General features: G+C 53.9%; 1 protein-coding gene across 1 annotated transcript; it reads right to left on the bottom strand.

The window, feature by feature from the left end:
• Positions 1-4,736: 4,736 nt before the first annotated feature.
• On the bottom strand, positions 4,737-7,907 carry P2RY1 (purinergic receptor P2Y1). Its single transcript, XM_066193625.1, has one exon. The coding sequence runs from the start codon at positions 7,905-7,907 to the stop codon at positions 6,816-6,818; it is 1,092 nt and encodes a 363-aa protein (XP_066049722.1). The 3' UTR covers positions 4,737-6,815.
• Positions 7,908-13,822: the final 5,915 nt, after the last annotated feature.

Below are 13,822 nucleotides of genomic sequence, written 5' to 3'. Positions count from 1 at the left end.
GAAACAAATATCCCCGGGCCCATGCTCTGCCTCACCTCTGCAGGGTCACAAACTGCCTTTGCCTGCTTGGGCCAGGGTTAAAGGAAGCCATGGAACTGGACCTGATCATCTTGGAGACCTTTTCCAACGTAAATTATTGCCCCACGGTTTTGTGGAACCAGAGATAAACGCACAGTCAGCTCAGATATTAAATCTGGTGTTCACACACTGCCCGAGTCTGCTCACGGCAAACACACACAGCCAGAGCAGGGCCCTGGGCCTCCCTGACGTGGAGCATTTAAGGGTTTGTGTGCTGGGGGAAGACAAGGTCTTCGGGCCTCAGCAGCTTCTGGAATGGAAAGGAAATTTTGGAAAGGCATGGAGCAGCATGATTTGTTGAAGATGGAATTCATTTACTCGTGAGAAAATGCGGTTTTAATGGAATCATTTTAATGGGTAGCCGAACGGTTCGCAGGAAGGGCAAAGATAAATGAAGAGGAAGAAAATGAAGAGAAAGGTAAATAAATCTTAAAATGAATCAGGTGAAATCAGTGAAGTACCCACAGCCACCCCACATGATGAGGAGGGAACGAGAGTGCACATCGTGTGAAGCTGGGGCAGCTGCAGGCAGCCAAAGGAGACAATGGCATGGAAACACAGCCCAGCATAAAACCTGAAATACCTACATGGCAGGGAAGGCACAGCTGACAGAGGGGTTCCAGGTTTTCTTCAGATTTGACATGTTAAGTTGTTCGGGAAGGAACAGTCCCTCAACATCCTGCAAGGAAACCGACACAGCAGCCACTGCCAGAGGGGCAAAGGCAGCTCCTGTAGGACAGATTTAGCTTTGGTCTGTACAGGAGAGGGGCTGGGAGCAGGTTCATCTCTGCCTGAATTCTGGGAATGGGAGAGGGCTTGGAGTGGGTGGCACTGGGGCAGCAAGTCAGGCTGCTGCCTCTGGAGCTCCACAGGTGTGACCCTGTGCCACCTGCAGACACGCTGACCCCAACGTCACAGAACCACGGAAGGGCTTGGGTTGGCACAGACCTTAAAGCCCGTCCAGTGCCACCCCAGCCATGGCAGGGACACCTCCCACTGTCTCAGGCTGCTCCAAGCCCAATGTCCAGCCTGGCCTTGGGCACTGCCAGGGATCCAGGGGCAACCACAGCTGCTCTGGGCACCTGTGCCAGGGCCTGCCCACCCTCACAGGGAACAACTTTCTTCTAAAATCTGATCTCTATTTACCTTCCCTCAGCCTATAGCCATTCCCCCCTTGTTCTGTCACCACACCTCTACGTGCCTCCTTTGTCTCGGAAGGCAAAGCATCACTCATTTATTCGCTTATTTTGATTCTCATTTGGCCTGCCTGGTTCCTCTGAAGGTTTTAAGTCGCATATATTTTGTGAGCCTTTTATTACCTATTTTTAAAGACATACCAGTGCCGGAAGAATCTCCTGGAAGCATGAATTAACAACACAAAAGGCAGCAGGAATGTTTCATAATGTTACTGGGGCGGCTCCAACACGAGTTGCTCGGTGCCATGGTGCAGCGCCAGCAACGCTGGGGCCACACTCCTGCTGTCACTAAAAATAGTTGCAACCTCGAACCCAAATATATTTTTGTTCATTAAAACTATAGACAAACAAGAGGATTTTTTTTGTTCTTTAATCAAAGCAGCTACATAACCTGAGTGTAAATAAAAGGTAGCACTGTCCCTGCAGATGTTGCAGTCAGAGCTCAGCAGCGTTTACAAAAAATTTGAATTTAACAGTATTAAAATCACAGCACACCAGAAACATAAGCATTTTCACACATGCCCCTGGAACACACAGTAATTCACAGCCGCATGCCAAGTAATGTCCTGTGCCTTCAGAGTGTTTGAAAGTGCTGTGCCCGTGCAGCCGGGCCCCAGACACCCCAGGAGTGCCTGAGCCCCGTGTCCTTCCTCACCCCAAGGAGGAGCACAGCAAGGCCAGCGGAGCTGCCCGTGACCCCTCCTGGGGCTGGCACAGCCCAGGGCCGGGGTCTGGCTCTGGGGCCTCGCTGTGGAGCCAAACCCTGGTGTGTTCCTGGGGCTGCAGGGGCAGACGGTGCTCCGCAGAGCTGGCACAGTGCTGGCACAGGGCTGGCACTGGGCTGGCATGGCTCCACAGCACTGGCACGGTGCTGGCACAGAGCTGGCACAGCTCTGCAGCCCTGGCACAGCTCTGGCACAGCTCTGCAGCCCTGGAACAGTTCTGGCACAGCTCTGCAGCACTGGCACAGGGGCTGCAGCCACCAGAGCAGCCCTGGCACAGCCCTGGCACAGCCCTGGTACAGCCCTGGCACAGCCCTGGTACAGCTCTGCAGCACTGGAACAGTTCTGGCACAGCTCTGCAGCACTGGCACAGGGGCTGCAGCCACCAGAGCAGCCCTGGCACAGCCCTGGCACAGCCCTGGCACAGTCCTGGTACAGCCCTGCAGCACTGGCACAGTTCTGCAGCACTGGCACAGCCCTGGAACAACTCTGGCACAGCTCTGCACAGGGGCTGCAGCCACCAGAGCAGCCCTGCAGCTTCCCCAGCCCCCTCCAGGCAGGGCAGGGCTGGCGGCCGGGTTCAGCAGCACACCCAGGGCACCCTGCTGCTGAAAGTAGGGCCAGGTGCTGTTCCTTCCCCACCCTGCTCAGGAGTTCATTCATTTGGTGTTACATGAAGTGGATTAAAACAAAAAAGTCCACGGTGCTGTGTTATGCAAATGTACAAACTGACAGCAGTTCACGTGTGGGTTTCATGCTGACTTCACGTTGTGTTAAAATATGTAAGAGTTACTGGGCATAAATGGGAAAAAAAAATTAACCCATGAGCTGCAGGAAGCAAATACAGCCTGTGAATGAGAATTGGTGTTGGCGTGGATCCGGCAAATGTTACGCTCTAAATAACTGTTTACTTCAGACTTTGTGGTGTCTTAAGAGAATGATTTGCAGTTAGAAGATTCCCAAACATACCCAGGAGGAAAATAGGTTACGAGCATGACCACAACATCAGAACAGGTTCAATCTCATTTGCTAGTCAAAGATTGCACAGCATGAGGGAAGGTGGAACTTTGGGGTGGTTACAGGAGTGAGATAATGAGCTGAATCTCGTCCTTAGTAATCACAACCCATCGTTGTCACTGATTATTAATTACCAGCCCAAAGGCCGGAGCTGCAGTTGCATTCCCTTGGCACATTGGATGGGTTAGAAACTCCAGGTGAGTGGCTCAGGGAAAGGCCTCTTCAGCAGCACCCACCTCTGAGGTTTATGGATAATCACAGGGATCAGCTTGGTGCTGGTGGGCTGATTGCCTTCCACAGGTACACCACGGAAAGGACCAGTTTAGTGACCCTGGCAGGAAAGGACCAGCTTAGTGACACTCTGGCAGCTCCCCAGGAGCTCCTGCCCCAGCCCTCACTCTGCAGATCTGCTGGGGTGCCCAGCCCCAGGCTGACCAGCATTCTCTCAGCGGGGACACTCAGTGCACGGTTCTGGCATGTTCCAGGTGAAAAGGTGTGGGAGCAGACAGGAGTTTGGTGGGGTTTTGCAATGGCTCCAAGCACCCCAGATACAGCGAGGCTCGAAAAGCCAGCAGGGGCTGTGCAGGAGGTTGTGAGACTCAGCCACAACCCCAGCGGGATTCAGCCGCGGCAGTGACAGCTCGGCAGTCACACGGGGCGTGGGGAGAGGAGTCACCTCTGCAGGGCACAGCAGCCGCGAGGTGCAGAACCAGCCGCGTGTAAAACGCGTTTAATGATCCGCTCAGTGCCTCTGGGGAGCTGCGAGTGCTGCTTCCTGTCCTGCTGCCGGGCGGTGACGCTGCCGGGCGGTGACACTGCCGGCCGGTGACACTGCCGGGCGGTGACACCGCTGGGCAGTGACAGTCACCTGTGTGCAGTGCAGTGTCCCAGCAGAGCCATCACCTGCTGGATCATCCGGCCACTGTCACCATTCCCTCTGCCCGGGCTGCTGGGCAGTGACCCTGCCGGGCAGTGACAGTGACCCGTGTGCCGTGCAGTGTCCCAGCACAGCCATCACCTGCCGGATCACCTGGTCACCCGCCCCCCCGCTCGCAGCCGTGCAGGTCCCCAGCCTGGCTGTCGCTGTCGCTGTCCCCGGCCTGGCTGGACGCGGGGCAGTCCCGCTGCCCCTCCCCTGCACCCCAGCAAGGGCTGGACCCTAAAGCCACAGCAAGAGCCGAAGTGCAGACAGGCTGCAGGGAGCTGCACAAAGCCCGACCCGCGTGGGGTCTGCCTTCTGCTGGGGCTGCTCGGCACCTTTGTCAAACAGGAATTAGCGGAACATTTCGTTTCCTAACTGAGAGCGAGGAATTGACCACAGAATGTTTGGAAAAGAACAGGATTTTCAACACAGAGCAGCAGATTCAAAGAATATCCTATTTTTATGCTCCCTCTCCGTGTAATTCATCTGCCATTCCAAACAAGACGTGCCTCAGCTGAATGAAGCCTCAAATAATCACATAATAGGAGAAGTCATTTATTGTGAATCAGGCTCTTTCTGTGGTATATAAATAGTCTGTGCTGTTCCACAGGCTTTGTCAGTCAGGATTAATTAGCAATTGACCCTTGCTTGAGATTTCTTCACTACCTCTACATTTTTCATAGGGCTAAATGAGCTCTCCACATTGCTTTAAGAAGCTTCCTAAGCTGGAGTTTCATTTACCTCTAGGCTATAAATCAGTAGTTTAATTTATCACCAGGTTACATTATCAGCAGTGAATAGTCAGGGTGGAATTGAGTTTATTATAAAGATGTTCTGTTAGAAGACACAGTATTACAGTGACTGAAACATGCTCTTCAATTTTCCATTAATGCCCAATTCTGAATATGACCACAGAGAACCACACTTTACAAACTTTACATTTAGCATTCTAATAAATAAGTTCAATAAATAGGGACTCTGCAGAGGAAGCCGTACATGTGAACAGAAGCTGCTTAACAATGTTGTCAAAAATAACTACAGCTACTCTCATTTGTAACCAATCACTGGAAATTGGTAAGTAAAATATAAATATTTTACTCTTGTGGTGCAGACCAGAGGAACAAAGATCTGTTAAAAATCACCCTTAGGATTACATCAAACTTAATTTTGTACACTAAATCCATAATTCAGAGCATGCTTTTATACTGCTTTTAGCACAAAATATTTTCAAATACATTTATTAAAAATATGAGAAACGAGTGAGACTGCCCATGTAGAATTTCATCTGTGCCTGATCACTAGCTCTTGTATTACACAATGTTGCAGTTTGGCTAATTTTGGATGAACTATTCCACATTTGGAAAAGGTCTATAGTAAAGGGCCGGATTTAGCCCGTAGTATATTGCAACATCTTGTTAATACAGCAACTTTTTTGTCAAAGTACAAAAAAAATTTAATTCCCCCCCAATTACTGTTATATATATATATAATATATAATATATATATAATCCATTTATATTATCCATTTTGATAGCCACCGTTCTGGGGACACGACTCTTGTGTTGTCTGTAACGCCTGCAGGAGCAGAACCACCCTGGTACCACGCAGGAGCAGAACCACTCTGGTACACTGCAGGAGCAGAACCACTCTGGTACCGTGCAGGAGCAGAAGCACCCTGGTGCCACACAGGAGCAGAACCACTCTGGTAACACACAGGAGCAGAACCACTCTGGTACCACGCAGGAGCAGAACCACTCTGGTACTCTGGTACCTGGAGCACGTGTTCCCTGCTGGCCTCAAGGCTCAGCTGTTCCAGCACATTCACCTCCGGTGGAGCCTTCGGCTCTGCACCGGGCTGCTGGGCCACTGAGGTGCCACCGAGGTGCCAGAGAGGTGCCAGCACAGCGCCACCAAGGTGCCAGCACAGTGCCAGTGCAGTGCCAGCACAGTACCAGCACAGTGCCAGCACGGTGCCAGCACAGTACCAGCATGGTGCCAGAGCAATACCAGCACAGTGGCAGAGCAATACCAGCACAGTGCCAGCCCGGTGCCAGCACGGTGCCAGCACAGTACCAGCGCTCCCCAGCCAGCCAGGCCATGCCAGGCCTGTCCCTGCGGTTGGCACAGTGCCACTGCCCTGGCACGGGGACAGCCCCGAGCCGTGACCCCGCACAGCCCGGCTCTCCGTGCCTGGCAGCACCCGGGGACACACCGGGGAGCCCCGGCCACCAAGGGGGCCAGCTCTGCCATCAACAACCATCGCAACCCCAAAGCACGACCATGCACACACCAGTAAAGCCTACCTTGACTAGAACACCGGCACTGAAAGAGGACTGAACCATAAATGCCACCAAACTATCAAGTCATTATCAGCACTAGAAGTAGATGAAAAGAAATAATAAAACTGAAAAATGATAACTGCGTCGTGGCTTTGATTTAAATCCTTGCGTACGACAGCGAGAGAGCAGAGAGCCTGGTCTGTGACTGAGCCTCAGAAGACAAGACACTGCTCTTATTTTTATTTCCTGTTCTTAAAGACAGGCTGACTGAGAACATTTTCAAATGTGGGAGACTAAGTCATTAAACCAGATGCACTTGGATTGCTCTCCTCCTTTAGGGGATTTACTTCATTTTCCTTCATCTGACACAAGTCAGAAATAAATGAAACTACTGAAGGAAAGCTGAATTTTGACACATTATTTTCCATTAAAATTCTTCCACTGACTTTGTTAAGCTTTTTCTAACACCAGAAAATGAGGCTTTATCTAAAAAAGAATCTGAGACTGTTAGATTTTCCTCACACACTCGTAAGCCCTACAGTCTCCTACTGCCTCAAAGCGGAGGATTTTTCCAAACTGTTCCCAAATCTTCTGCATTTGTTCACAAACTGGTATCTCCGTTCTGTTTATACTCTGTTAAAATATTGAGAGTCATTTCCTCACTTTTGGACTGCACATTCTGTTCGCTCCTTCTGGACGATTTCCTGGTGGCCCTGGAAAGGCGCCTTCGGAAGGTGTCACCTGCCAGGAAGTAAAGGATGGGGTCAACGCAGCTGTTGAGGCTGGCCAGGCCCCTCGTCACTTGGTAAGTGGCATAAACCTTATCGTTGAAGGCACACATGTCTGGGGTTTGGAAATCCACCCTGGCCCTTAGATTTAAGGTCTTCATCACGTGGAAGGGAAGGTAAGACACTGCAAAGACCGTCAACACAATAATGACCAGGTAAATCGATTTTCTCCTGAGAGGAGAATTGTCCAAATCTTTGTAAATCAAAGCTTTCACGATGAGCCCATAGCAACCAAGAATCACTATGAAGGGGATGCAGAACATCAGCACCGTGGTGCACATGCTGTAAATGAAGTAACTTCTCAGGTAATCATCAGCCGTTGTGTCGTAGCACGTTATGGTTTTGTTTTTCCTTATGCCCGTCCCCGAGTAGAAGAGTATTGGAGAAATCACGCCCACCACGAGGACCCAGACCAGGCTGCTGATGTACACGGCGTTCTTCTTCTTCAGCCTCCCCAGAGACTTCAGGGGGTGCACCACGCCCGTGTACCTGTGCACGCTGATGCAGGTCAGGAACAGGATACTGCCGTACAGGTTCACGTGGAAGATGAACCTCTGCAGCTTGCACATGATGTCTCCGAAGATCCAGTCTGTTTTGTTGAAGTAGTAAAAGATGAGGGCGGGCAGAGTCAAGACATACAAGAAATCGGCCAGGGCCAGGTTGAACATGTAAACTGAGATGCCGCTCCAAGGCTTCATGTGGAAGACAAACATCCAGATAGCCACACTGTTGCCCAAAAACCCCGTGATGAAGACCAGAATGTAGACGGTGGGCAGGTAATAGAACTGGAAGCCGGTTTTGGTCAGGGAGCACTTGGTGGTGACGTTTCCCGCAGACCAGCCGCTGCTGGATAACAGGTTGGGTTCAGTTCCGTTCAGAGCAGCAGAGAGAAGGACTTCAGTCATGATCCTTCCCCCAGAGTCACATAGGTCTGAGGCGAAGCAACGAAGTCTCTACAGGCACAGCAACGCATCTAGAGAAATAAGAGAGCCAAGGAAACCTAGCTGGAAGGTGAGCCCTGCCCTGCTTTTCCTCCGAGGTTTCCAAGCGGCGGTACCGGGCCCCGCTGCGCTCCCCGCCCGGCTCCCGGGGAGCCGCGCACGCCGCCGCCACGGCGGGCTGGCCGGTGGGGACGGGGACGGGGACGGGGACAGGGACGGGGACAGGGACAGGGACAGGGCGGCGGGGCCGAACGGGGGCAGGGAGCGCTCGATCCACCCGCGCCCCTCGGCGATCGCCGCCGCCCCCGCGGCTGCCGCCCCGTCCCGCCGCCCGCCCGGCTCCCTCTGCCCCCTCCGCCCCGGCCCCGCCGCGCCCCAGCCCGGCTCCAGGAGCGCCGGGGCCGCCCCACCTGCCTCCTCCTCCTTCTCGTCGTCGTCGTCGTCGTCTCAGCCCGCGCTCGCCGCTCCGCACCGCCGGCAGCGCCCGCCCGCGGGGGGCGGCGTCCGGGCCGCGGCTGCCCCGGCGCCCATGGCCGGGCAGGGCCGGGGGCGGCGGGACGGGCCCCTGGCGGCGGCAGCGCCGCGGAGCGCGGCCCCTCGGCGGGCACGGAGCGCCGGCCCCGCCGGACTGACCGGGCGGGACGAGGCGCGGCTCGGCCCCGGCGCGCCCGCCCCCCGCGCCGCCCCCGCTCGGGCGGTGCTGCCGCGCCCGCCGGCACCGGGGCCGCGCCGCGGGGACGGGGATGGGGATGGCGGCCCCGGCGCTGCCCCTGCCCCGGGTCACCGCCGCGCCCTGCCCGGAGGGCGCCCGCGCCGGGCGGGAGGCGGCGGCGGAGCCCACGCGGTGCGGCGGGCGCGGATGGAGCCCGGGCACGGCCAGCGGGGTGTGACGGTGTCACCGCGCTGCCCGGGCCGGCACCCGGGACAGAGAACGAGGCAGGGGCCCTTTAGCCCTCACGGAGACGGAGCAGGGTCACCTCAGCTCCCGCAGCGATGGGACAGGGTCCCCTCAGCCCTCAGAGGGATGGGGCAGGGCGGTGCTGAGACCTCTCTGTCCCACGTCTTTGCCAGCGGGCGGGGGCCAAGGATGCTGCTCCCGAGCTGCTGCCAGAGGTGCAGCAGCCCTTCCTTGGTTCTGCTTTCACTCAACCAAAAATCTGCTCTGCAACCCAGTGTAAGTGACACGAACATGTTAATTGCTGTCAATGGAACAGCTGAGCAGAAATATGCTCTACTGACCTCTAATTAAGCGCTATACATTTGGCACTTGAGTCAGAATATGGTTATTATTTATTGTCTTGGCAAAACACAATCTGCTGGTTTCAGCCATTTCTTCCTCGTTCCCATTTTCGCTAAGTATGGTGGGTGAGACATGAGCCAGTCAGAGCTGCTCTCAGCTCAAAGCTGTGTTCTAGACAGAGTGTTATTAGTCCTTCATGAATATGTATTCATTTCTCAAACTTTTGAGTCTGTTTAAATTATAAAACTTCTTTGCTGGGAAAGCTTAATTGGGAAATCAGCTGCATATTGTACCCCTGTGGGAATATGCAAGTGGCTGCAGATGGAGCCGCTGGCCTGGCTTCACTTTTGGGGCAACTTAAGATACAACGTCAAAACAACAGGTTCAGATTTGTAAATATGATACCTTTCCTTCTTGTGTGTTTTACCATTATATGAAGGGGGGGTTTTTTCCCTTCTGTATCCATCCACAAACAACTGCTTATTCAGTACTTTAAGATTCTTTTAAATTTTGATTCAAAATGAATGTGAAGAGAAAGGAAAGAGGAAAAGGAGGCAGGAAGTGTAACACCTGTAAAATCCATGTTGCACAGCGAGCCCGGTTTGCAGAGCTGTTCTGTGGTGCCCTCTAGGATTTGAGAGCACTGAAAAAACGAATCTTGAGTCTTCATATTCCCAGGAAAGCAAACACCCAACCCACGAGCCAGACACATGGCAAATGCAGCACAATGATATCAAGCCTACCACGCCAGCTCAGGGAAAAGCCATCTTGCTCCTCCGAGAATCAGCTGTATGACCCAAAGCAGAATTTATTTTAATGAAGCACTTGGATCATTGTGTAAAAAGGTAATAAAATGTGCAAACCGATGCTATTAGATGAGGAGAAACCTTTCGGTTTCTCCATCCCTTTGTAAGAGCCGTTTCACTAGTGACTCCTCGGTGCCACTGCTCACTGCAGCTTCTCGTGGCAGCTTCCTTGAGTTTCCTGTCTTGAGCAAATTTTGAGTCACGCCGAAGCCGTGCCGATAGCATCAGTAAATACGCACTCTGAACTCCAGCCTGTTTCCCTCGGTTACCTGAGCAGCGCTGTAAATCCAAACTGGAAAGACAAAGAGTGGGAGCAGCAATTCCCGGAGCACGTAGCTGCCGGGGAAGGAGGCATTCCTGGGCTGTGTGCTGGGGCAGGGCCGGGCACGGGGAGCGGGCCCTGGGGAGCTGCCGGGCTGCCAGCGCTGCCGGAGAGAGCCGGGAGCGGGAGCCGGAGCGGCAGGAGGGGGCTCTGCCGGGAGGATGCTCTGCCAGGAGGAGGATGCTCTGCCGGGAGGATGATGCTCGCTCTGCCGGGAGGATGTTCCAGGTGTGCTGTGCCTGCCCAGGCACCTGCGGGTCACTCTGACCTCGGGGGGAACGCTGACACGACAGACAAACACCCCCGGGGAATCCCTGGCTTCGTGGAGAGGTGGCAGCTGGACTGACAGGACATTCCTGAGGGACCAGTGTGCGTGCTGAAGGGTGAATACAAAAGTGCAAACACCAGTGCTGTGTGCTGGATCCAACCTTCCCCTCCCTCGGCTGCAGTACTCTTCATCTAAACACTCCAAGCTCAGATTTATAATCTGGTCTGAGACTACAATTTATTTAGTCTACCATGCCAGGGCAGGATTTTCCAAGATGCCTGACTCATCCCTGTAACCTTTTTCTGAGTGTCATCTCATTTTTCGATGGCTCTTTGGAGGGGTGAACAGACTCTGGTTGTGACGGTGGCTGACATTGATTACAGGCACCAAGCTCCCTGTCCCGGCTGTGTCCGATGGGAATCTCTGGGCCCGAGCAGCCTGTGCTGTCCAGGCAGCTCACCCTGCCCTCAGCCTGCACCCCAGCACGGCCCTTCTGAGCCTGCCAGCGCTGGGAGTGGAGATCTCACACCCTGGGTACAACAGTTTGCACATTCTGGCTGCGGGGCCTCAGCTGCAAAAGGTCCAAACACATGAGTAAAGAACGAGGCAGATTTTTTTCTCAGCCACACTGTTCCATGCCTTCTCCCACAGCCAGCAAACGAGTGCCTTCCTGCCTGCCACGCCGAGCTGTTCTTATTTTGGAGCACAACACGAAGCATGTTGCATTAGCACCTTTCCCTCCATCGCTCCAGCATATGCCTGGAGCTGACTCGGTTTCTGTCTGGTAGAGCTGGAGCTGAATTTCTTCCAGCTCTGCCTCTTAATGCACTTTCTGCAAAAATCTGGGATTTTTTTACCGCTGATTTCCATTAAGCTGAATGTTTTGTTCCGTTAACAGCTGATTTAACCCAAACGGATGATATATCCCTAACGAGGAAGGAAAGTGTGCTGGAGCACAAACGGAAATTCCCAGTAAGACCAATTAGTGCTGAGCTGCCGTGGCGTGGGGGAGTGTGAAGGGAACGGGCTGCTCCTGAATCCAGCTGTTTCTACCTGTTGGTGCTGGTTATCGGGAAGAGTCAGATGTCAGAATTTCAGGGTGTGCGGGAAGGAACAAGGGGCCCAAACCAGGTGCAGGCTGAGGGCTGGGGGAAAGGCCCCTGTGAACGGTCATCACCACGCCTGCTTGTAGGGAGGGACAATATGTACATATACACACGTAGGGGGGATTTAAGGCACGCTGTGTCTCACTCAGGAGTGCTGCTGGAAAGGCCAGGTGAGCCCAGAGGTTGCAGAGCTCAGTGTGAACGCAGGGCTTGGAGATGGAGCTGCTCTCAGGTCCCCACCACAGGACACCTTACCTGCTGCAGAAATGTCTGTTCCACATTTCACCTCAATTGGCTTGTGACCTACATACTGGCTTCTGGAGAGCTTCATCCGCCTTCACCTCAGGAAACTCTTCAGGTCAAACAACACTTTACCACCTTGTTTTCTTTCTTTGGTCCCTGAAACTTCTTTTATTCCTTTTTCATGTGTCACAGAAGACAGGATCTCTTCCCATAAGTCATTTATACACCCTGCAGGCTTTCCACAGGGAGCCCAAAATACAATTTATTTTGTTTTAAAATACTTCTGCCCGCCATGCATAAAGCACTTTACGATATTCCCCTTACAACGCAATATCCCCTTTTCCCCTTGTGAAGGGCAGGTCTCTGGTGGGCACCTCTGCCCCAGCCCCGGGGACCCCATGGCACCAGAGGAGCTGCTGTGGTGCAGAGAGGGCTTCGTGTCCCCTGGGCAGCCTGAGGAGGTGAGAGGGCAGCGGGAGCAGCCCCGCCGCGGATCCTCCCCGCGCCGCCCGCCTCTTTGCCTGTCCTCGGGAAACAAACCGGGGAAACGGCAGCTCCAGGGCTGATAAGAGCAGTCAGACGTGTCTGTGGCAGACAGGACACGCAGCGCAGGCGGGAGCAGCCCGAGCCCCGCAGCTGCCGGAGGGATGTGCCCGGAGGAGCGCGGGAGGAAGGAACTCGCTCCGCACAATTCCCGACAGGAGCCCGCGGCGGCGGCCGGGCTCTGCTCCCTCAGAACGAGGGGAAAACAAACCCAGGCTGTGCCAGGGGACCCTGAGGCTGAACAGCGGGAAAATTTCTTAGCCAAAAGGGCTGTCCAGCCTGGCACAGCTGCCCAGGGCGGCGGGGGAGTCCCCACCCCGGAGGCATTCCAAAGCCCTATGGATGTGGCCCTGGAGAACCTCAGTAAAGGGTGGCATTGGCACTGGGGGGGCTCGGTGGTCTCGGAGAGCTTTTCCAGCCCAAATGGTTCTGTGGTTCTTTGGTTCTGTGGCTCTGAGTTCTGACGGTGTTGCTGTCCTTGCGGAGTGGCAGCTGCTGTCCCTGGGGACTGTCACCCCACAGTTTAGGGGGTGACAGAATCATGCTGTGCTCCAGCCCTGCAGGAGACTCCCCAGCGCCTGCTGCGGCCTGAGGAGCAGCTCCCTCCCCTCCAGCACAAGGGGAGCCGGCTCCTCTCTGCGTTCTTGTGTCTGAGCTGACATTTTGCTGTCTGGAAAGCAAAAGCTGTTCCCGGGCTAATTAACGAGATCTCACACAGCCTCGTGTGTGCCCCAGGGAGCCCGAGTGCCAACAGGGACTGAGCTTTGGGAGGCAGAGTGGCACAGTCGTGTGCTGGGAGCCGATGGCAATTCTGTGATAATCCTGTAATGAGCAGTGGGAGATGTGCTGAGTGTCCAGCCTGGGAGGTGGGAGCCAGCGAGCGTCTGAGGGGAGTCTCAGAGTCCCAGGGGGCTGAACACTGCACGCCTTTGCTTCTCCCTGTTTGTCTTATTAATGTTATAACCCAACAACGATAATGAAGCTGTTCTGGAGTCCCTTCTGTATTCCAGAACATGCAAATGGCCTGTGATAGCAACACAGCACTGCAATAACTGGAGTTAATGGAGGTGACTTATTAATCCTAGTAGAGCAACTACACTTCCAGAGTCTAAAGATAACACAGGATCCTGGAAAACTTGTTCTAATTACAGCAGGGAGCAATCTTACCTTCTTCCCACATTACCGTCTTAAACTGAAATTACTATTCTCAGTAGAAAAGCTCTTTTGTTCAGCTCCTGGCCAAGAAAGACAATTCTGCTGAGGCGGTTTGATAACGCATTAACGCTCATTATACAATTTCCTCAAACGGCCAAGAAGACAAACAGGTCAGAAACACTGAGGGCTGCATACC

The sequence above is a fragment of the Chamaea fasciata genome, unplaced genomic scaffold, assembly GCF_029207755.1.
Source record: "Chamaea fasciata isolate MVZ Bird 193981 ecotype frontalis unplaced genomic scaffold, bChaFas1.0.hap1 SCAF_11, whole genome shotgun sequence".
NCBI lineage: Eukaryota > Metazoa > Chordata > Aves > Passeriformes > Sylviidae > Chamaea > Chamaea fasciata.
Note: the sequence above shows the minus strand (reverse complement) of the source record. Positions and strands in the feature narration are given on the sequence as shown.

What these genes read in the sequence shown, in the direction of transcription:
- P2RY1 (XM_066193625.1), bottom strand. Translation starts at nt 7,907, where the DNA reads ATGACTGAAGTCCTTCTCTCTGCTGCTCTGAACGGAACTGAACCCAAC.